The sequence below is a fragment of the Lipophrys pholis genome (assembly GCF_963383615.2).
Source record: "Lipophrys pholis genome assembly, chromosome: 5".
NCBI classification, from domain to species: domain Eukaryota; kingdom Metazoa; phylum Chordata; class Actinopteri; order Blenniiformes; family Blenniidae; genus Lipophrys; species Lipophrys pholis.
The window spans coordinates 12,177,630-12,198,716 of NC_137628.1; the positions used below are offsets into that span (position 1 = coordinate 12,177,630).

Here is a 21,087-nt window from a genome sequence, read left to right on the forward strand (position 1 = left end):
AGGAAAGCGTCTCATTCGTACAGCAACATTTTGAAAAAGATGTCTATTTACAATTAAATGCTAGAAACGCTGAGAATAATGTGGTCTTCACATTGGGCCACTCGTGGGTGTTGTTGGTTGTGTATGTAATGAAACCACACACCTTTAGTGGTCTGACTCGCGGTCCGTATTCTAGTTTTATCGTCCATATTAGTAGTTTTATAGTTGAGACTCACCCCTGATAGCATCTGGTGTGTCATCAGCGCATACGGATGTTGGGTTCGATCCATTTTCTTCATGTTTACAGTGTATTGTTCTCTGCACAAACGTCTGTGGTTTCATTCCAAAATCAAGCAACAGCGCCCTCCCGTGGAACGTTGTGAGTGTGTCCGCTGCTGCAGTGGAAACACACTCGTTTCTTTTAACGGATTAGGTGTTGTCACGTGAAACGTTGTGTAAACGGGGCCTGAGAGTCATGACACTCTGGAGGCCGAAATTTACTTTTGCAGAAGAACTGATTTCTACGGTCGTGGTGTACATGCGCAGTAGCGGCTGTTAACTCAGATTCAGAGCGTAAGTAAATATGTTCTTACCAAAAGAAAAAGGGAATGTGCAAGTTACCTCTGAAAAACCATGAAGAAATAGACTTGTATCTCCTCGCATACCTTTTTATCTTCAACTTTGGTCACATCATCCTAACTATGACCTCGAGATGTCAATGCAATGATTCCTCAATATCCCTCACACGTTGGCTTTGTCAAATGAAACTATTTTATGATCTGGGTAAATAAATTGACAGTTTGTGGATTTCTTTTTTCCATCACATGCACACATCCGACCATTGAAACATTACTGGGCTCCTCTATTTAAATTCCTCCATCTTTTTAGACAAAAGTCTGATATGATCCAATGGACTTGCAAATTGTATTCTTCACAAACCCTGACCAAAGTCATCCATTCAATGTTTTGTTTTGTTTTATTCTTTGAGTGTAAGGTGTCCAAAACTCTTCTTTAATCTTATATAGAACACTCAGTGAATTGTATATTTCAACCCTAGGGTTGATTTTCTTTTTATAAATATATATTACTGTATATATGTATAATTACCAATTTTAGAGAGTTTAAAACTGGCCATGATCATATATATATATATATATATAATATATATATATATATATAATGCTTTTTTTATTATTTACATTTTGCAGAAAGATTTGAAAAATATTTTCTTCCATTTTAATAGTTCTGTAGTGTTAAAATTGATATTAAATGTCCAAATGTGTTTAAAAAAAACAAAACAAAAACATAGGCTTTTGTGGGGTGTCACTAAATATTTCACATGACTGTATCTACGATTTCTCAATAGAAGGCACCCATTGGGAACAATTTTGGAGTTCAGTGTCTTGCTCAAGGACACTCGGACATGTGGCGATGAACTCGCAACTTTCTGATTGAGAGACAACCGCTTTGCCAATCAAGCCACAGCCATGTGATTAAGAAAATCCATATACTGAGACTTGCAACATCCCATCATGAAATACAGTGTGATTAAACTGCGTGGTCTTCCCTGTGAGTTAAGTTTAAATGCTAAAACTGGTGTCTCAGAACGTGGTTATTATTCTGTCCATGTGTGATGTTCCATATATTTCTATCTGTCACCGGATTGACACACACTACAATTCCACATGGACAAAGGTAACATTTTACCTGTGCCTGGAATAACCAGATGGGGATCCACAGCACCCTGCCAACTGCTCATCGCCCATACAAATCTGGCATTTCTACATACATGATATCACACTCATGCCTATAAAAATCCACTCTCAGCATTAACAACCATCGTTGTAAGCAAAATCAGACTAAAATACCTCAGCGCATCATTGAAGTCTTAACTGCCTGCGTTGACTCCCTGAATAGCGCGAGCCCAGAGGCTATCGCAGTTTTTTTTTTTTTTTTCATGCAGCCGAGGCGGAGATGGCAGAGAAATTACTTGATTTAGACAAAGCTACAAGAACCAAACAGCATCTCTACTGTCTGAACCCATTCAGAGATAGAGAAATGCACTAATTGTAATTCATGGCTGGTATCCAGCTGGCTCGTAGTGAGGGAATCCGGAATAGAGATGTGTTGTGGTTAAGTTGACAGAGAGGTATGGCTGACAACAAATACACTCAGCGAACACTACCAATTCTGCAACAAACGGAGACCGTGAACGCAGCATCTGTGGACTGATCCAGCTGCATTATATCATTGTTGGCCACAACTTATTAATTAGATGGGTGTACCAGTGTAAGCCACTGATTTCTTGGGGAATATAAATTGTATTGGTCTGTAAGAAGTAATTGGAATGGTTTCTCTTTGCAACTGTAATGAAAAGGTTTGAGAACACTGTAATTCCTCAGTGGATAAATCACCTGGGATTTGACTGCAGAGAGAAAGAGAAAAGATTACCGGGCTGTATAATACTATAATACTCTGTTTACTAAAGCAGTACATTTTTCATTCCCGAGAATAGGGATTTCTTTCATAGCCTCTGGCTTTGCTTGAGTTTTTCTTTCAAAATGTCAGTTTTCTCAACTAGTTTTTAAAACATAATTACAACAGTGGGGATAGTGTAAAGCTGAATCCTCCAGTCTTGTTTGGGAATCTGGATTGAGATTCATCCCTAAAGGCAACACTTGTACAGCACATCCTCGCATCAAAGTCGCACATCAGTCAAGTGTTGGTAATTCCTATGTAGGTCTTTTTTGCAAGTTTCGAGTCTAGTTTGAAGGAAAATATATCGGTGAAATTTCGTCAATGAAGGCAGGTCAAACCCCCTCTCAAAAACTAAAAAAAAAGATAAAAGAAACCATTCACAAAATGTACAGTTTCACCGTGGTGCTTAAATTGAAGCCTAAATGCGGCAAGGGCTATTTTTAAGGTCCTCAGTTGTTGGACCCAACAGTAGACCTACATAGACTGCATTGTAGTTAACCCAATTATTATTGAAGACACCAGTAAGAACCTATCTTGGTCATTATCATTGTACCAATGGTGCAATACAGTTGTGCAAATGTCACTTTTTTTTTCCTCTATGTGGTTTTGATTTAAACAATGTTCTTTTTTTATGTTTTAGGAAAGTTAAGTACAAAAAGATAAATGTACTATTAAGGTTAAAATAGATTGAGTAGCAGTGGGCTTCCAATAAATTTTAATGATGAAAATCCTCTATCTGAATTATTTGACTGACTTGACCCTACCGCCTGCTGTTATGATTTCCTTTATAATTGCAGCAATCACAAGCAGTTCAAATACAAGTAAATATCAATGATTTTAACATATTACTAACATTTCATGGCTGTTCTTTGGTAAATAGGAGCCGATTAGCCCAATCACCCCAAAGAAATATCCTTTTCTGTAAATCATGGATGATATGAAGGTTAATAGATATTATGGTCAGGCTGCATAGATAATTTACACACCTTCAACAATAACACTGCTGCTCTTAAAATGGTGAAAGCACAAGTGGACTAAATTGATGTCTGCAAAGTTTTGAGTTCATGTTGAGTGCTTCACCCACTATTTGGATGTTTTCTAAACCTAACCGATCTATAACCACATGGAAATGATGGTGCATAAGGTATTAAGGAATTTGGGCTTCACCAGAGCAGTGATTTCCAACTTTGGACTTTTACCAGAACACTTAAGGGCCTGCTTCAAGTTGAAAATTTGATTTGCACACAACAGTGAAAACCATGCTAAGACACTTTCTAGAAGTTAGAGCAGTACTTCAATACCCAATGATGGGGAAGACTGCTGACTTAACAATTGTCCAGAAGGCCATCAACGTGCTCCGAAAGGAGGGTAAACCACAGAGGTTAATTCCAAAAGAAGCTGGTTGTTCACAGAGTGCTGTTTCCAAACATATAAGTGGAACGTTATGTGGTAGGAGAAAGTGTTTTCAAAGAAACGTTTCAAGGATTTGGGGGAGATTCACAAGGATTGGACTGAGGCTAGAGTTAAAGAGCCATTACACACAGACCTGAGCTATAACTATGGCATTCCTTGTGTCATGTCCATTGGATTTAATTGAAGTGTGAAGACAATGCAACTGTTTTATCAGGGAATCATTTTAGAGCACTTCCTGGTTCCTTGTGCTGATAAGCTTTATGGGGATACTGATTTTATTCTCTCAGCATTTGACCACACTGCTAAACCCACCCGTACCTGGTTAAATGACCATAGTATCACTGTGCTTGATTGGCCAGAGAACTCAACTGACCTAAAAAGCCTACAGAGTATTGAGTAAGCCCACAGAGCCCTGAGGTGTTGTCAAGAGGAAGATGAGAGACACCTCCACACCCAATAATGGAGATGAACTGAAAGTAGCTATGGAAGCAACCTGGGCTTCAATAGCACCTCAGTATTGCAACAGGCTGGTTGCCTCCATAGATGCAGTAATTCACACAAAAGGAGTTACAGCCAAATAATGAGCGCATACTTCACACTGTTCATGGAAATACCTTTCAGTAGACCAGCTTTTTAAAATTGTCTTTTATTTATTTAAATGTAATATTCTCATTGTCTGAGATACTAGATTGATTTTTCATTTGCCGTAGGCTATAATCATTTAGATTCAACACAACAAATATTCAAAATACATCACCCTGTGCGGAATTAATCTATATGATTTATCAAGTTTCCAATTTTGAAATAAATTACTTAAATGAATACAATTTTCAATGAGACTCTAACTCATTAAGATGCACCTGTATATGTCATTTAATTGGCTTCTTACCAGCTAAAAAGCACCTGCATGAATCAGTCATGTCTACCGATCACCCTTATTGGCACTTAATAAATAATCAAAATAGACTGCAATTAGGAGGGAAGTTGCCTGAAATGTGTTTATACATGCTGCCACTTAGCTTTTTTGATTTTAAATGAACCTCAGGTGTACATTTGGTAAACAAGTAATTATTTCCTAAGGGCTTTTAGAACACTATTTACGTAACAGCTTTCCTGTGGTTCAAGTAATTAAAGGTTTCACATTGGAGTTTCAGTCAGAGTGATAAATCACCTCCTTGATACATAAGAAATAGCTGCCTATTCACAATGCTGGGAGAACAAATCAAGTTTAGATGGTTGAATTTGCTTTGAAACATTTCATGTGAAAAAGATCTAAACAAAATGCAGAGGAAGGTCATGTCATTTGGCATTAGCTTCATCTGTTTGAAGCTTTCCATGGTCCTTGTGTGTCTAACCTCCTTCCAGTGGCATTCCAATCAATTTCTGGACTGAGCAAGTTTGGATGCCTGCTTGGTGTGAACGGGGATGAGCTCTTGTTTGTCAGTGTTTTTCCTCTGTGGGAAAGTCGATGAGCAAACGGCTTCTGTTGTTCGCCGGAGGAAATGTCAATGGGGGGATAGCAGGAAGCAGCACTGGGCCCTACAGGGCCTGCTTAAGCCTTTCATTTGGGTTAGCTGACATCATTATTGGCCTGCCGTGTTTCCATTTTCTTTTTTTTTTTGGGGTGGCAACTGTTCGAGGTGGGTGCAAATCTGAGGCTCTGTCGCACAGTCCTAATGAGTGCGTATGAGCCTATTACAGTGAAGTCATGCTTATCTGTCTGCCCATGTATGTCTGGTCGTGATGACTTTGGATAAAATACAATTATTACCAATATGAGCTTGTGTGTGTCGACGCTTGTATCCAAGTGAGGGTACAGGCTATTAAGCCTTCAGCACCGTCTGCCGCTTGCTAATGAGGATGTGAGTTACATCAAAAGAAGCTAGCTGTAAGCTTAGGACACTGCGGCCGCTAAGTTAAAGAGTGTGCAGAGATGTCAGTGTGCGGTCATGTGGGTAATCTCTGGTCCCTTCCTAGCGTTTCCTCTAATGATGGCTCCACACAGGCATGTCTTTTCACATGTGTGCTCTGTTGTTTTGTACTTTCTATCAGGTCTTTGCTGTGCTTGTCTCATCTGTTAGCAAATTGAAAACCGTCTGAGGTGTTTGTAACTCAATGTTAGCTTGGACGTCCAAATAAAAATGTTACATTTTTGGGACCAAGTGAGGTTGCAGAATTTCAATTTTTTTTTACTTTTTTCTTGATGCTTGGTATGACTGTTGAATTGAACAAAGTAAAGAATAGGTTTAAAATCAGGAACTATGTCAAATTGTGTCAGGCCCTGTCGACATGACAACATTTTCAAGTGAAAATGCAAAACCTTTGTTGTATTTTGGGTGTCTGTTTACACTACAACACCACTACAGCGTAAACCACGGAGCCACTGGAAATGCAACTTTTTGAAAACTCTCAAGGTGGAACTTTTTGACAATGATTTCTCTGTAAAAGGTGGAAATGCTGCTGCTGTGCATGTGCACCACAGCCACCACGTTATACTGGACATGGACAATAACAATGTTTGCTTCCAGAGTGTCATGCCTCCCAGTCCATATTCTCTGGGAACTTGGTAGTTTTATAGTTGAGACTCACCTGTAATACCAGTCGACCTTTATTGTCTGGTTATGGAATGTCCTTGTGCTTGCCATTATGACTGTAGACATAATATTTGTTCTGAGTGAATGTGTTTGTGTGGTTTCATTACAAAAAAAACCCCCAAAAACTGCCAAATTGTGGCGTGGCATGCCAACTACATCTTTTTCAGCATTTCTGACATTTCTGTGTAAACTGACATGAAAAACGATGCCTTTTTTTCACTTGAAGCATTATGTTAATGGGCCCTTAATAACAAGTTTCCCAGCTATTTATTACAATCCAGATACACGTTTAATGACTCTTTGGCCATTTTTCTCTTAGTCCTAGGATGTACTGGCGACCTGTAAAAGGTGTACACATATACAAAAAGAGTTATACACTTTCAACGTTCAAGAAGGAATCCATTTGCTTGACCCTCAGCCTTTTTCTTTTTTTTGAATCTTTGTGAAATGTTTTAGGAAATTCAAGGTCTCCGAAGAAAGAAACATGCCTCTTTAAAAGATCCCTGCCAGTAAACTGTGGGGGCGTGGGTAAGAAAACAGCCTTAACATTAGCCTGATTGGTTCTCGGACTACAATAAATCAAGATCAGTAAATTGCCATTTACCTCAACTTTTAATAATCCCCACCAATCACCGCCTGTCCCTGCCCTTCTCCCCGTCCCCTGCCTAAGCAGCTCAGTAACTGTTGCCAGTGGACTCATTTTGACAGATCTTTCACGTCAGAAATGATTGATCCACATTAAAATTGTGTTTAGTCCTTCAGCATCAATCCTTGCTGACAACAATATGAAATGTGCAATAAATATTTGGAATGTTTGTTTCCAAGGCTGGACTACAGTCTCTTTGCCAACCACATTTTGCATTCTTTATCAGTGAAGGAAAGATGGGAATTGTCATTTAGAAGATGAACAGCAGGAGACATTGGCAGTACCTCTCCAATTAATCATCCAAGGATATTAACAACCTTTCACCATAAATCTAGCATTTTTGGACTTGCCCACACAACACGAACAAGCAAGCCAACAGAACAGAGGTCAGTCAAATCATCAGTGTGGGGGACCCTCTATGACACACATCCTATTGTATGAATTGATTTGTTTTGGATATGCCAGCAAAGTTATTCCACATTCCATTTCCATTTGGTTTTATCCAGATTAATGATTGGGGGGGCTCCAGAGCCAATCCCAGCTTACTATGTTTTACAGGGTGCACCCGGGACAGGTTAATGTTCCTGTTCCAAAAGCTGTGGCTGTGCCCAACATTGAAATAAGTCTATATGAAACGACTGTTAGTCAATGCAATGTCCCCTTAAAGGCATGTCAACACAGCATATATGTGTGTTTGTGTGTGCACATTAATCCTGACTACTCCTCCCCCCTCTTTCAATGCTGGCAGGTTACGAGTTGTAGGATTGGTTGGGACCCTAAGCTAAGCGCTGATATATGTGTTGCCTGCTGACATGTGATCAGGAGGGTTCACTACAATCCTTTGACCTTTGTCATTAATCACACTTACATGCTAGTCAGCACTAACAACACCATTTCAGAGATGGCTATGATGTTTTATAGCCTTTTAGCTGAGTACCAAACCCACACACCCAAGGTAGGAATTGAAGACTGAGCTATATATGTATAAGTTTGCTTTCACACGGAGATAATGGAACAGTTTCTTGCTTTGTCAATACAAATATTATATTGCTGGACAATGCACCAACCCTCAAATACCATCTTCACTGCAAATGTACTTGTGACTTGAAAGCCAATTGTTTGATTATACCTTCATAATGAGGCAGACTTTGCCTAAGTGCTCACATAAAACAAAAGGTAAACACAGTATTTAACAGCCGCTTCTTGTTGTTTCAGTGAAATAAGAGCTATTATTCCACATTGTTACTCAGCAGCACGAAACATTAGGTCCATGGAAGTCTGTGCACAGGGACTGTGTTAAATGACTTATGAGTTTCTAATAAGTGGCACCGGTGGTAAGGTTAGCGTTGTTTCTTCTTGATCATCATTTGGTTCTGTTTTGATCATCTTTGGCTTTCATGAGCAGGTGGGTATTTGTTTTGACCAAACATGTCATACTCATGGTAGTTATGGTTTAATTAGTGGGATACTGTCCCTCAGGTTTGCTTTCCTCTTGAGTGCATTTAACCACATTCTGAGATTCTCCGTAAACTTTCACAAGGCTGAAATCGTTATATCCAAGCTTGTGTTCGTATTCCCTCTGACAGATTAATGGGAGTCATGCCCTTTCCTACATTATGTCTTTAGTAAACTTCACCTCGGGGTTAATAACTGTGGGATTTGATCTTCAATGTTTGACTGAACATTAAGATTCTGGTGCGCTGCATGTTCGCCGTGGCTGAAAGGTATTCATTTTTGTTCCCTGAGATAGCAATCTAGTTAATTCAACAACCTCTGGACCGAGAGAACAAAGACAAGTGGCATCATTTGATGGAAGTTGAACCCCACTTGAACTGTGCCTCTTTCTTTTTTTCTTTCTTTGTTCCTCCTTCGGCCTGAGCGTGTTAATACTGGACCACCGCCTGGAATCATGGACTTGTGTTTATCTTCCAACGGCAGCATATTTCTTTCCAGTTATCTTGCTGACACAGACACATTGTGGGATGATCAACTAGGTGATTGTACAACTCCAAAATGACGTGGGTCTTTTTTACCTGTAATATATCAGATAAACTTTTTTTACTTTGATTCTAAAGACACTTGCTGCAGACAAAGATAAAGCCACCATCGGTTAGCACGGTAGCTCGAGTCATGACGTGAATATATATGAGTGATCTTTAATTACACACTGAAACTACAGGCCACACTCAAACACACTTCTGATACATTGCTGGCTCTAAATTTGGAAAATATTTACACGTCTTACAATAAGCCCTTCAAAACACTGCTCCTATTATGGTTAGCTATGTTGCTAACATATGCTAACGTTGCCATCTGGGCTACTGTCAGCTAAAAGTTCATTTTTGATATTCTCACGCTAATTGATTGTCTTTTCTTAAAAATATCTTTCAAGTCTTTCCATATCGTTTTCAGCAGTCATACCTGTTTCACTTATTGTTTTGCATTGAACGATATTTTATCATTTATCAACAGTTTGTGAAGCTTTTTTTTGATTCAGGTAGAAATTCATAAATTTGGACTGCAATACTCAACTATATTCGATATTGGATATTATTTTATCGCTTTTCTCCCTGGATTCTGCATGTTCCCTTACTGTGGCAACAGATCTGAGATTGTTATGAATTAACGCAATTATTTATTAAACAAAGACATTCTCGTCACATGGTCACGGACACGGCCGTGCTCTTCCCCATACCTAAGCTGAAGGAAAGAGAATGAAACTAAAGAGAAAAAGACTTTTAAATGAGAGAGGCAGACTTCCTCCTGTCTGGGTCCTCCCTGTGACAATGGACCCCTTGACTACTCCGGCCAAACACAATGGACGATTCTTGACCTGTCGTTATCCTCCTTTGCTCAAGGGGGACTCCAGAGGCATTTTCATACAGTTCTCAGGCTGGAAACACATTGGTCCTTGATTTACAATTTTACAAAGGCTATTGTCTCTGACTATCAGTGAAACCAACATGGAGGGGAAAAACACATGTATGAAAGCAAAGCTATTGTCTCTAACAGTGAACCCAGAATGGCAGACGACATGGAAGAATTCAAGTTAAAACAACTACAAGATGTGTGAAGCTTTCCTGTAACTATTTGTCAATGCGTATGGAGAGTTGTCTGTCTGTATGGAGAGTTGTCTGTCTGTATGGAGAGTTGTCGGTGTTTCAATCCGTCTGTCCAAAGTCAGACAAATTACAAGACGACTTCTGCAGATTCAAGTACACACTGACAACTCTGCCAGTAATTAGGTATTTAAATGTGTAAAGAACATCTGCTCATCTGTATTTGATTTGTCAATGCATACAAAAAGTTGTCAATACATACAAAGATATTTGTAATTGAAAAGTCTGTTTTCAGCTTCAAACCCTGAAAATACAGACAACTCACTAATTATGAGTCGAGTGGTTTCACAGCCTAAATTAGCAACATAGCGAAGCATAATCGGAGCATTGGCTGCTTTTTTTTACATGTAACTTTTGCTACACTTCTGTGGTCTGAAGGATTCCAAGTTGTAAAGCCTTGGTTTTGCTGCCCTGAGCTCAGGCTCACAGGCAACATGTGGTTCCAGTGGTCCCTTCTGTTATTGGACATATTTATTAGCTTTCAAATGTGCTTATTGCTTGTTTTAATATTGTCATTTTTATTTGATTGTGGTGTTCCTGTCACTGTGTGCTACTTGATCATTTCCCAGCAGGATCCAGTAATGTTTGTTATCACACAAATGATTCGTTGACTGATGTTTGATAGTTTTGAGGTTTTTTTTTTTTTTTTTCAGGACTTGCACTGGGTTCAAAACAGAACTCAAAGCTTTTCATTATCAGAGAACTGTGTGTGAACTTATTTGATTTCTTCTCTTTGTTGTTTCAATGTGTTGCCAGAGTTGACAACACAACTGTTTTCTTCTTCTCGTAGCCTTACAAATACCCTGAAAACCAGTCTATAACCCTGATCAGCACAGTCGACTTTAAAGACCTCCGGAAGCATTTTCTATGACTGAGCCAGAGCTTTCAGTGGCTTTTACTGAGAACCGGGCGCTCTGGCTCACTCATTGGAAATCCATGGGCTGGTGCCACTCACTCATATCAGGCCTCCTGCTCCCTCTCTTCTGTCTCCAGCAACATAATATTGATTCCTCTCAACACTAAGCCTCTGACTAAACCACCGGACTCCCTTCACTCACTCACTCTTTTATTCCTCGCTGCAACCTCACTCTTTTCTTCTTTAGACACACTGGCTTTCGATCAGACACAAGCAAATACTCTTTTCTTTACTAATTTCATTGAATGCAGACTGATGAGCACTCTCTCTTAAAAATGGAAACACAAGACCAACATAAACTGTATTCTGATATCACAGTTTCCCAAACAGACACATGAGCTTCAGCACTCCTATAATATAACGTTGCATAGAAAAAAACTGCTGCTGCGGTGGATCACACCTCTGTGGTTGGCCCCATTGTCTCCCACCTACATGAACCAGAGTTTGAATCCGTAACCACAATCTCTCTCTGTCTGTCCAATCCTTTACTCTTCTTTCCCTTAACCTCAACTGGAACAGCAGACAGTATCTCTCTAAATCAGGTTCAGAAGTCTGGCCTTTGCAGGTTTCTGCAGGGAGTTTTTGTTTTCCACCGTCACCATCGCCTTTCATATGGAATTGTTGGTTTTTCTCTTTTAAAAATGCCTTGAAATGACTGTGTTGTTGGCACTATTAAAATAAAATTCAATTGAATTGTATAAATTGCCAAACATAATACATTATTGGGGTGAGCATCAAGACCAGTCTCTTACTGTTCGATCACTGCCACCTTTATGCGCTCTGAATTAGTCTTTAGAATCTGTCATTCACTTTCACAACTGATTTGATCAGAGGTGCTAAAGCAAGTAAATTGATATTTATCAAAATCAATTCAGTTAGTTGTTGTTCCTGTGGCAAATAGAGGTTAATACAAGTGACAATTGAGAGGGCTGCAGCTTATTTTGGGTGAGGGGGCGTTTGGAGAAATGTAAGAAATATACCATTGCTAAAATACAAAAATACCATGAGAAAAACGAAGGGTAACCATGCAAACTCATGCGTTCTCATTTGAAACATTGTCGAGTAAACAGTGACCAGTACAGGCTTGATCCTTGCTTATTATTACAACTCCCTCCTGTGGGAACAGCAGTCCAATTAAAGCAGATTGAATTGGGTTTAGAAAATAGATGCATAGGTTTCTGAGATGCAGTTAAATTACCATTCTACAGCGGCCTCAGTATCTGATAATAGAAAGTGAAATTTATGTAAATGACACATATACTTTGAATAAAACTGCATTCTCACACAGTATGGGTTCTGCATCTGCATAAAGACGCTTCATGCTGTTCAGTATTTGACGGGTACCTTGTAATTATATGGAATTGTGAGGCCTATGAATGTTACTACTAGTATTATCATTTGAAAAGAAATATTTGTATTTTAGTTGTTGAGATTACAGTTAAAGCGCTGGGAAAAAAAACACAAAAAGTTGATGTGAACATTGAACATTTGACAAAGAAAACTACACTCTAATTTCAAGAATGAAGCTTCAAGATTTTACTAACATCTTGTTGATTATAGAGGTCTGTGAAATCTCCATATCTAAGGTATTTGTAATTTTTTAAGTAGGCTATTAAAAGATAGGCAACGGCATACAACTAATACTTGAAGTAAGAAGAACAAATATTTCTTTTATACTAATGTAGCACAATACTTTAGGTCTAACTGCACAAATTGGGTAAAGGTGTCTCTTTTTACCAGCATTGTCAACTTTTGCACAGCATAGTGCCTCTCAGTGCAGATGTACAAGATACAGACATTTATACCATGTAGACCAGGGGTGTCAACACACAGTTTAGTTCAAGGGCCACATACAGCCCAATTTCATCATTCGTGTTTGTCGTGATGCAGAGTATACATGATGGGGATATATAACTTTTCAAAGAACCAAACAATTACAACTGAAAATGATTACAATCTCAACATAAAGCCATTTCTAATGATACCTTCTGATGCAACATTCAGTCAAATACCCCCCCCCCCCCCCCCAGTTTGATAGACATGATGCAGCTTTCCTTTCATGGCAGCATCGTTGATATTTCAGCTCAGGTCTCAGTTTTGCTTCCTTTCCCCTACTCTTGAAAAATGTGTTAAAAAGTAAATGTTTTGTTTAAAATCGTTAGACTTGGTTTGGTGGTTTGGCGGGCCGGATTGGTGCATGTTGCTGGCTGGTTGGTGAAAGATGTGGGTGTTTCTGACCATCAGTCTCTATCTCAGCTGACAACAGTAGAAGTAAAACAAAGTTGATCGGAAAACGTCACATTGATGAAAACATACGGCAGGTCTTCAGCCAGACATTCACTAGCATGCCAGCTCTGCCTGCAGCTTCTATCAACGACCGTGTAGATAACTTCACCTCTAGAGTTATAAACATAATTGATGCCATAGCGCCAGTCTAAGCTAAAGTAGTGTGTGAAAGGAGAAAAGCCCCATGGAGGAATAACAGACTGGTTAAGGCCCAAAAAAGACAGTGCAGACAGGCAGAGCACAGGTGGAGGAAATCTAAGCTCCACCTTCATTATGACATCTACAAAAAATGCTTAGCATGTATAACCTAGAATTAAAAAGGGCCAGACAATCATCCTTCTCTGAGATCATCACCAAACACAGTATTAATGCTCGTACTTCGTTTAGTGTTGTGGACAGGCTGACAAATCTCTCGCCATCAGTACCTCCTGAACTGTTATCGGATGCATCTTGTAATGATTTTCATCCTATTTCACTCATAAAATTAAACAGATCAGACTGAGAGTCAGTCAGTCAACCTTGGGCATTACGACTGTAACACCTGAGCCTCCACACAAAGATGTTCTGTCGAATCTGGCAGATTTTCATTTGTTAGACTGAGCAGCACTAACCGACATTGTTCAACACCTCAAACCCACAACATGCAGCCTCAACACTTTGCCCACAAAGTTTTTTAAAGATGTTTCTAACTGTTTCGCTCCAGATGTACTACAGATAGTCAACAGCTCTCTTCAGACGGATCAAAACTCTTTTGAAAAAGAGTAATCTCGATGCTTCAGTAATAAGTAATTACAGGCCCATATCAAACCTTTCTTAAGTAAGATTATTGAAGTGGTAGTTTTAAACACAGCTTTGATTTTATGACACAAAACAATTACCTATATGTTTTCCAATCTGGATTTAGGTCAAACCGCTGCACTGAAACAGCTCTTATTATAGTGCTGAATGAAGAGTCTCAGTTTTAGTGTTACTGGATCGTAGTGCTGCTTTCAACACAGTTGACCACAACACAGTGCAGTGCCAGAAATTCCAAACCATTTTTCCAGTCAGTCCAGCAGTAAGTTGGTTAAATCAAACTTGCAAGATGGCGACTATTCTGTGTCAATAGCTAATCATGAATCTGAGCTAATTAAAATCACTTGTGGGGTTCCTCAAGGCTCCATCCTTGCGCCCCTTTTGTTTAACATCTACATGCTCCCACTGGCTCAGGTCATGGAACATTACAACATCTCTTATAATTATGCAGATGACACACAGCTCTATATATCAGTGTCAGTGAATGACCACACCCACTTATACCGGCTGAGGAAATGCATAAATGAAATGAATGGGTGGATGTGGCAAAACATTTTACAACTCAACCCAGAGAAAACTGAGGTCATTGTTTTTGGCCCCAAAGAAGAAAGTTAAAGGTCAGTGCTCAGCTTGACTCCATGTCACTCCGGACATCAAATCAGGCCAGAAATCTGGGTGTAGCTCTGGACTTAGACCTGAAATTCAACAGCCACATTAAGACAATAACAAAATCAGCTTCCTACCATCTGAATAATATTGCAAGAATCAAAGGATTTCTGACCAACAAGAGTCTGAGAAACTTGTTCATGCATTTATTTTCAGTAGGTTGGATTATTGTAACGGTGTGTTTACAGGCCCCAGTAAAGAACTCTGTCAGACAACTACAGCTCATCCAGAATGCTGCAGTTATAGTTTTCAATAACACAAAGAGGGTGGAGCACATTACGCCAACACAAAGAGGGTGGAGTACATTACACCCATGTCACCATCTTACTTCTGGTCTACGTATAAAGCTTCCAATGGCCTTGGGCCTAAATACATCTCAGATTTACTTACAGAATATAAAACATCCAGACCTCTGAGGTCCTCAGGAAGAGGTTTACTCAATGTTCCTAGAGTCAGAAACAAACAAGGCGAAGCAGCTTTTAGTTCCTACGCTCCCCACCTGTGGCACAAACTTCCTGAACACCTGAAGACTGCTGACACACTCACTTCTTTTAAATCAGGACTTAAAACATTCCTGTATGCACAGGCTTTTGAATAAAAAATTGATTTTACTTACTTTACTAAAGTTATCTTAATAAATCTCTTACCTTATTTATTCTACTTTTTATGCTGTTTTTAAAATTTTTATGCTTTCATTTCTTTTAAAGCGTTAATCTTTTATTAATTTATTTTTTATGTCTTTGTAAAGTTTTTCTGTATTTCTTAATTTCTTTGTAAAGCTCTGTGAATTGCCCTGTGTTTGAATGGTGCTCTATAAATACATTTGCCTTGCCTTGCCTTGCCCATGATGTAGGCCATCAGTAGATATTTGTGAAAGGATTACACAGGGTAGTAGTAGTTGTAGTATTCTTGTAGCAGGGAGAACGGTCTTCAAAATGGGTAGAGTCCTTTTAAAATCGAACTTTGCCTTTGTTTATTGTCGGTCAGAGTAAATGTCTCTGGTAATGGTAATGGTGCTATGCCACACGGTGCAGCAGTAGATCACGGAGGCCCCTCTCTCTGTTTAATCGTATCTTTTTTGGTTACTCCATTTTGTTCATTCAAGATGGTTCATTTCATATAAGTTTGTTGTGTGTATAACTGATTAAATCAGCAGTGGATGAGGGTGCCAAACTTTCTTCAGTTGTATAATGAAAGACAGTTTCTCCAGGGCTTTCTTCACCTGGTGTGAGATGTGTTCAGTCCATGTGGAGATGTGAAGGGGTTTGAAGCTGCCCCCCTTCTCGACTGAGGGCAGAGTCTTCAGTATCATTTCTTTGATCTTCTATTGGTAGTTGGAGTGAATATCTTAAATGAATTACATGTCTTTGTTGTTTATTAAACTAAATTCTCGTCTTCTGTTTTTCTCTCATCTAAGACCGTTGGGTGGCCATGACAAGCGAGGAGGAGGAGGGCCTCGGCGTTGCAGCAACAACTCAGTCAACGCCAAAGATCGCCAGAGCGGCGTCGGCTACAACCAGGGGTGACCATGGTGACGGTGCCACGTCCTCGTCCCCACACAGGCCCTCCCCGCACCTCCGCGCATGTCCTCAGGAAAAGGCGGCGAAAGAGGTGGAAATAGAGGAAGAGGGGATTATACACGAAGAGAGGATTGAGGACGAGGATGGAGAGGAGGTGGTGGAAGCAGATGATGAGGACGAGGAGGACGGCGACTGCAGCAGCGACACCAGCGTACTGGTCGTACCCTATCCCGAGATGGTACCAGTGGTCTTCTTCTGCCTCAAGCAGACAACATTTCCCCGGAGCTGGTGCATCCACATGGTCTCCAGCCCATATCCTTTTTAGTGTGACGAAAGTAAAATTTATGGATTATGTCCAAAACGAGCTGTATTTTCTTATCAGTTATCATATAATCAGATAGCATGCTTCCATTCCTGTGCCTTAATGGAACGATTCAGGGATGCTATATCATTCCTTGTGAAGTTTATTTTTCCATTAGTAGGTGATGGATTTGGCTTTAAACTGACATAAACGCTGAATGTAGGATATTTTACCTGACCCAATAAGTTTACAGCAGCATTGGTTCCCAGCTGAATGTTTAAGTCTTAACAAGTGCAGATAGCATCATTGACTTTTTTCACTCAATTCGATATATTTTTGCCTTTGAAACCGGTTTGTGTCTTGGATATGGGTGCGTCCAGTCATGGATTTTATGTATATCATGTTAACAAGATTTAGCATGGATGAAACTGTTTATCTCACTTTTCAACAGCAAAATGCTGAAGTCATGTTTGAGAACCTCTATTAGTGGATGTTCCACTATCTCATCCTCACACACGCTTTTGGTGATGGCAATTTCATTGATTGTCAAAGCATCATTTCTCGGCATGCATGTTGATGCACCTGAAGCATTAACATCTTGTAGCTTTGCTTCCCCACAGTAGAGCGCAGTGGCAGGGCTAGTGTTGGTTTCTGTAATATATGTATATGTTTTACGAAAGCAGGTTATTAGCCCTCCACCAAACCCCCAACCCAGAGAGCCAGGGGATCACCCTTCAAACTGTTTGGCAGAGAAACCACGGAAAGCAGCACAAGACAAGGTCACGAAGAGCAGAAATATCACTTTAGGGCAAGTTTTGGAGAAGCAGAGGCGCTCAAAACAGCATCTATCTACATGCGGAAGTAGAATCTGGCGGCATGGAGCCCGTTAACCTGTAAAAATCCATAAATCAGTCAAGTCATTTTAAAAGCGACCAGGTTCAAAGCGTGTGAAAAACAGTAGCGGCTTATAGTCCGGAAATAACAGTAAACTAACGTTTTTGGAATTAAACCTTTCAAACCTCAAAGACAGTTGTTGTAGTGAATAAGCTAGAGGTCACACACGTCGCTTTCATTGGAGGCTACTTGTCATGTTGAATCTTTGGGCGCACATCTTGGCGGTGCTGTGTTGTGTTAGTATTCCAGCAGAGCAGTGTTTGCACAATCACACTTAAATTACAGCTTTGACTGTATGAGAAATGACAGGACTGTGAGATTGCGGTACCACCAGTTGTTCGCTTGCCTCTGGTTCAGCAGACACTCCTCATCCAGCTTTCGTAGAGCAACACTTCCATGACAGTGATGTGTGACTCACACCCCAACTCCCGAAACACAGTTTATTTCTGTAGTAACGCCGCTGAGTGGGAAAAGTGAGAACTAGTGAGTGCAAAGCATTGACTGAGTGTTTGTAAGCCAGTGAATTGGATGCATAAAAGTTAAAGGGGAGACGGTGGCGACGGATTGAAAAAGAGGACAATGAGAAGAAGAGAGGAGGTAACAAAAAGGCAACAATAAATCAAAGGCAGTAAAATAGGAAGATTATCAGAGAGCCACAATTCCAAACGATCCCTCCGAACTCCAAGGTCAAATTTTTTTTGCCACCCTGTTGGTCAAAAGCACCAGCACAGATTGTCCCAGTATATTCATAAGCCAAATGTATATTTTTACATTTTATGCCAGTTTCCTTTTTTCATGCAATCGCCTCCATACATCTGACGCCCCGTTTCCAAGACAACGCTTTCAAGTGAAAACACACTGCAACTCCTGAGGCTGGAAGAAGCACCATCACTCTCCCCAGGACATACCTGGTGCCCTCCCCATGCAACCAAACCAACAGAATCAATCCACTTTATTTTGAGTGACTACAAATACACTCAACTATAAATTCACCCACAACAGATAATCACCATCTCACAGCTTCACCAAAGTCTTAAAAGTCTATATATGTTTGGTATGGTCATAGTAGCTCTGAATCAGGTTATCATATGGGTTTGAGGAAATGAAAAAAAAAAAAAAAATGTAAACGATTTTGTGTGAACCATGTTATTTTTGAAAACATAAAGGTGGAATTATCCATATTTGTATACATGTCCTTGGTAGGTTCCACTCAATTCGCTATAAAAGGATTAAGAACCTGCTTCTTCCTGTTTGGTGGTCAGACCTGGAACCGGCTGATGAGCTCAAATTAACACAGAGAGCATCAAACATTTTGGAAGCAAATAAGGACAAGGTTATATGTGTCTTTTGAGCATTTGATGCCAGTATTTCAAGATATGTAACATGATGATGGTTTTTTTATTTGCAACCAGACAAATGGACATTTTAGGCTATCAGGCTGACGCTTGTACTCTCTGACCATGACCGCAACCCAACACCAGGCCCAGAGCCTCAGAACAAAGAGAGGACTTTTCAACTCAGATTTGTTTTAAGAGTTTTGCTTGCTTTGGCAATTTTTAATTGGTTGATCAAAAGAAAAGAAGGAATATGATTAATATATATTTTTTCTTCTTGATTTTAATTGCACGCACATGAACGTATGTGTGCATAGCATCCGTGGTTTTATTATATATAACAGACCATTATTAGAAAGCAGTATTCTTTTTCAGAAATTGTGCAGAGTGACAAGAATAATCTCATTGTAAATGTCCTGACGCCTCTCCTTTTAAGCATTAGGTTCAGCTTCTGTCTGGCTCTGATGTGAAAATATAACCGAACTGAGAAGAAGAAAAAAAGAATTGCTTGAAAGTGGCTTAATAGTCAAGCCATCTATTTAGGTCTGAATGAAACCTCTCTGAGATGAGAAGTCGGGGAAAAAAAATCTTTTTGTGTTTTGATCAGTTAATTCTCTCTCTCTTTATCCTCTTTCCATTTCCTCCTGCGTATTTTCATATATTCTTACAAATATCCCAGTCCTGCCTCCCGGGTTACCTTGAGAAGCACACACGTCAATTAAGTGTAATTTTCTCCAATAGAAGAAGCTTTTTGCCTGGCGTAGACAGACAGCCCAGAAAACCATAAGCTTTGTTACAGTGCTGCTGTGAATCTGTGATCGTGTCCCTTGAAGCCATACAGTACATTTGTGTGCCAGAGATAAGAGTAGGGAATCTGCAAGGGAGTTGTTTATCTGAACGAAATCACAATACCTTCCTGTTGAAAGACCATGCATGTTTTGAAAAGGCTCCATTTAGTTAAAGTGAGTATTTGCAATGGAAATACCAATTTTGTTTAGGAGTACCTTGAAAAAGCCCACTTAAATTGGGTAGCCAGATGTGTCCAACCATGGTCCTTGACGTCTCCTATCTCGCATGTATTTTAGACCAGTTTGTACAATGTTTTCAAGTGAAATAGCAAAACCTTTGATGCGTTTTGGATGTCTGGTTACACGACGATGGTACTCAGAGCTGCTTGAAAATGCAACTTTTTGAAAATGCTCCAACTCTGTTTCGGTGTGATTGAGGGGAAAACTTTTCTTAAACGCTGCTACTGTGCATGCTCACCACAATCGCAGTAAATAGTTCTTCTGCACGTGTGAGTAGATAAACAATAACAACAACGTTTGCGCCCAGAGTGTCGTGACTCCCAGTTCATATTCTCTTGGGACTCTGTAGTTTTATGGTTGAGAGTCACTGTAATAGTGATCTATCTTTGTGCAGCTACAGTACCTTTGAGTAAACCTTCTGTTTCTGATTTAGAATTATATATATACTGACTTGAATGTTTGCTTTTTTGTTTGACTATCTGTTACATACTATTATAGTTTACGAGTTTGGTGTCATCAGCCTAAAGATGAAGTTGGGTAGTTTACATACCAGGGATATAAATCTCTTTCCCAGCACTGCCAATCTTTTTGCAAGGCAAAGCAAGGAAATGCAAGTGGGTGCACACAATTAATTAAGTTTGATTAATACTTAATGTCCCTGCTTTACCTGAATAACTGTACCTCTTGAAAAGGCCAGAGTAACATTGTCTTTTATTTTCCGCCAAATTTGATGTCGGTGCTGAAGCCTTACTGCCCGACTGGGTTTTAAATGACATTTTAGTAATTTGTTCTTCTGTGAAAGTTCTTTAGAGGTCTTCTGATTCACACACCAATAGTATTGCCCTCCACTGTCTCTCGGCACTCTGTCAAATCCCTGCTACTGAATGAGACGAAATGTGAGCGAACGCTAGTGAAAGTGTTCGTTCCCTGCTAATGAAAAAAGGCTCTTATTGACCAGGCCCACTTTCCTTATATTGTTTGTTCACATTGAGTGGTGCATTGCAGATTGATTTGCAACTGAATCCCCCTTTGTGTTGTATGGATGCATACGGTTCGCTTCTTAAACTTGTTGCGGATGTTTGTGCGCCAGAGTGTTGACATGCTTCATCGTGCTCAGG

General features: G+C 39.7%; 1 protein-coding gene across 1 annotated transcript in view; it reads left to right on the plus strand.

Annotated features, from left to right (window-relative positions):
• Positions 1–16,596: 16,596 nt before the first annotated feature.
• Positions 16,597–21,087, plus strand: part of LOC308110400 (voltage-dependent T-type calcium channel subunit alpha-1I-like) — a gene marked incomplete at its 3' end in the record, with an annotated part of 220,532 nt that continues 216,041 nt past the window's right edge. The window contains exon 1 of the mRNA XM_080464661.1: positions 16,597–16,736. Coding sequence (XP_080320787.1) covers positions 16,648–16,736 — 89 coding nt within the window. The 5' untranslated portion in view covers positions 16,597–16,647. The remainder of the gene's footprint in view (positions 16,737–21,087) is intronic.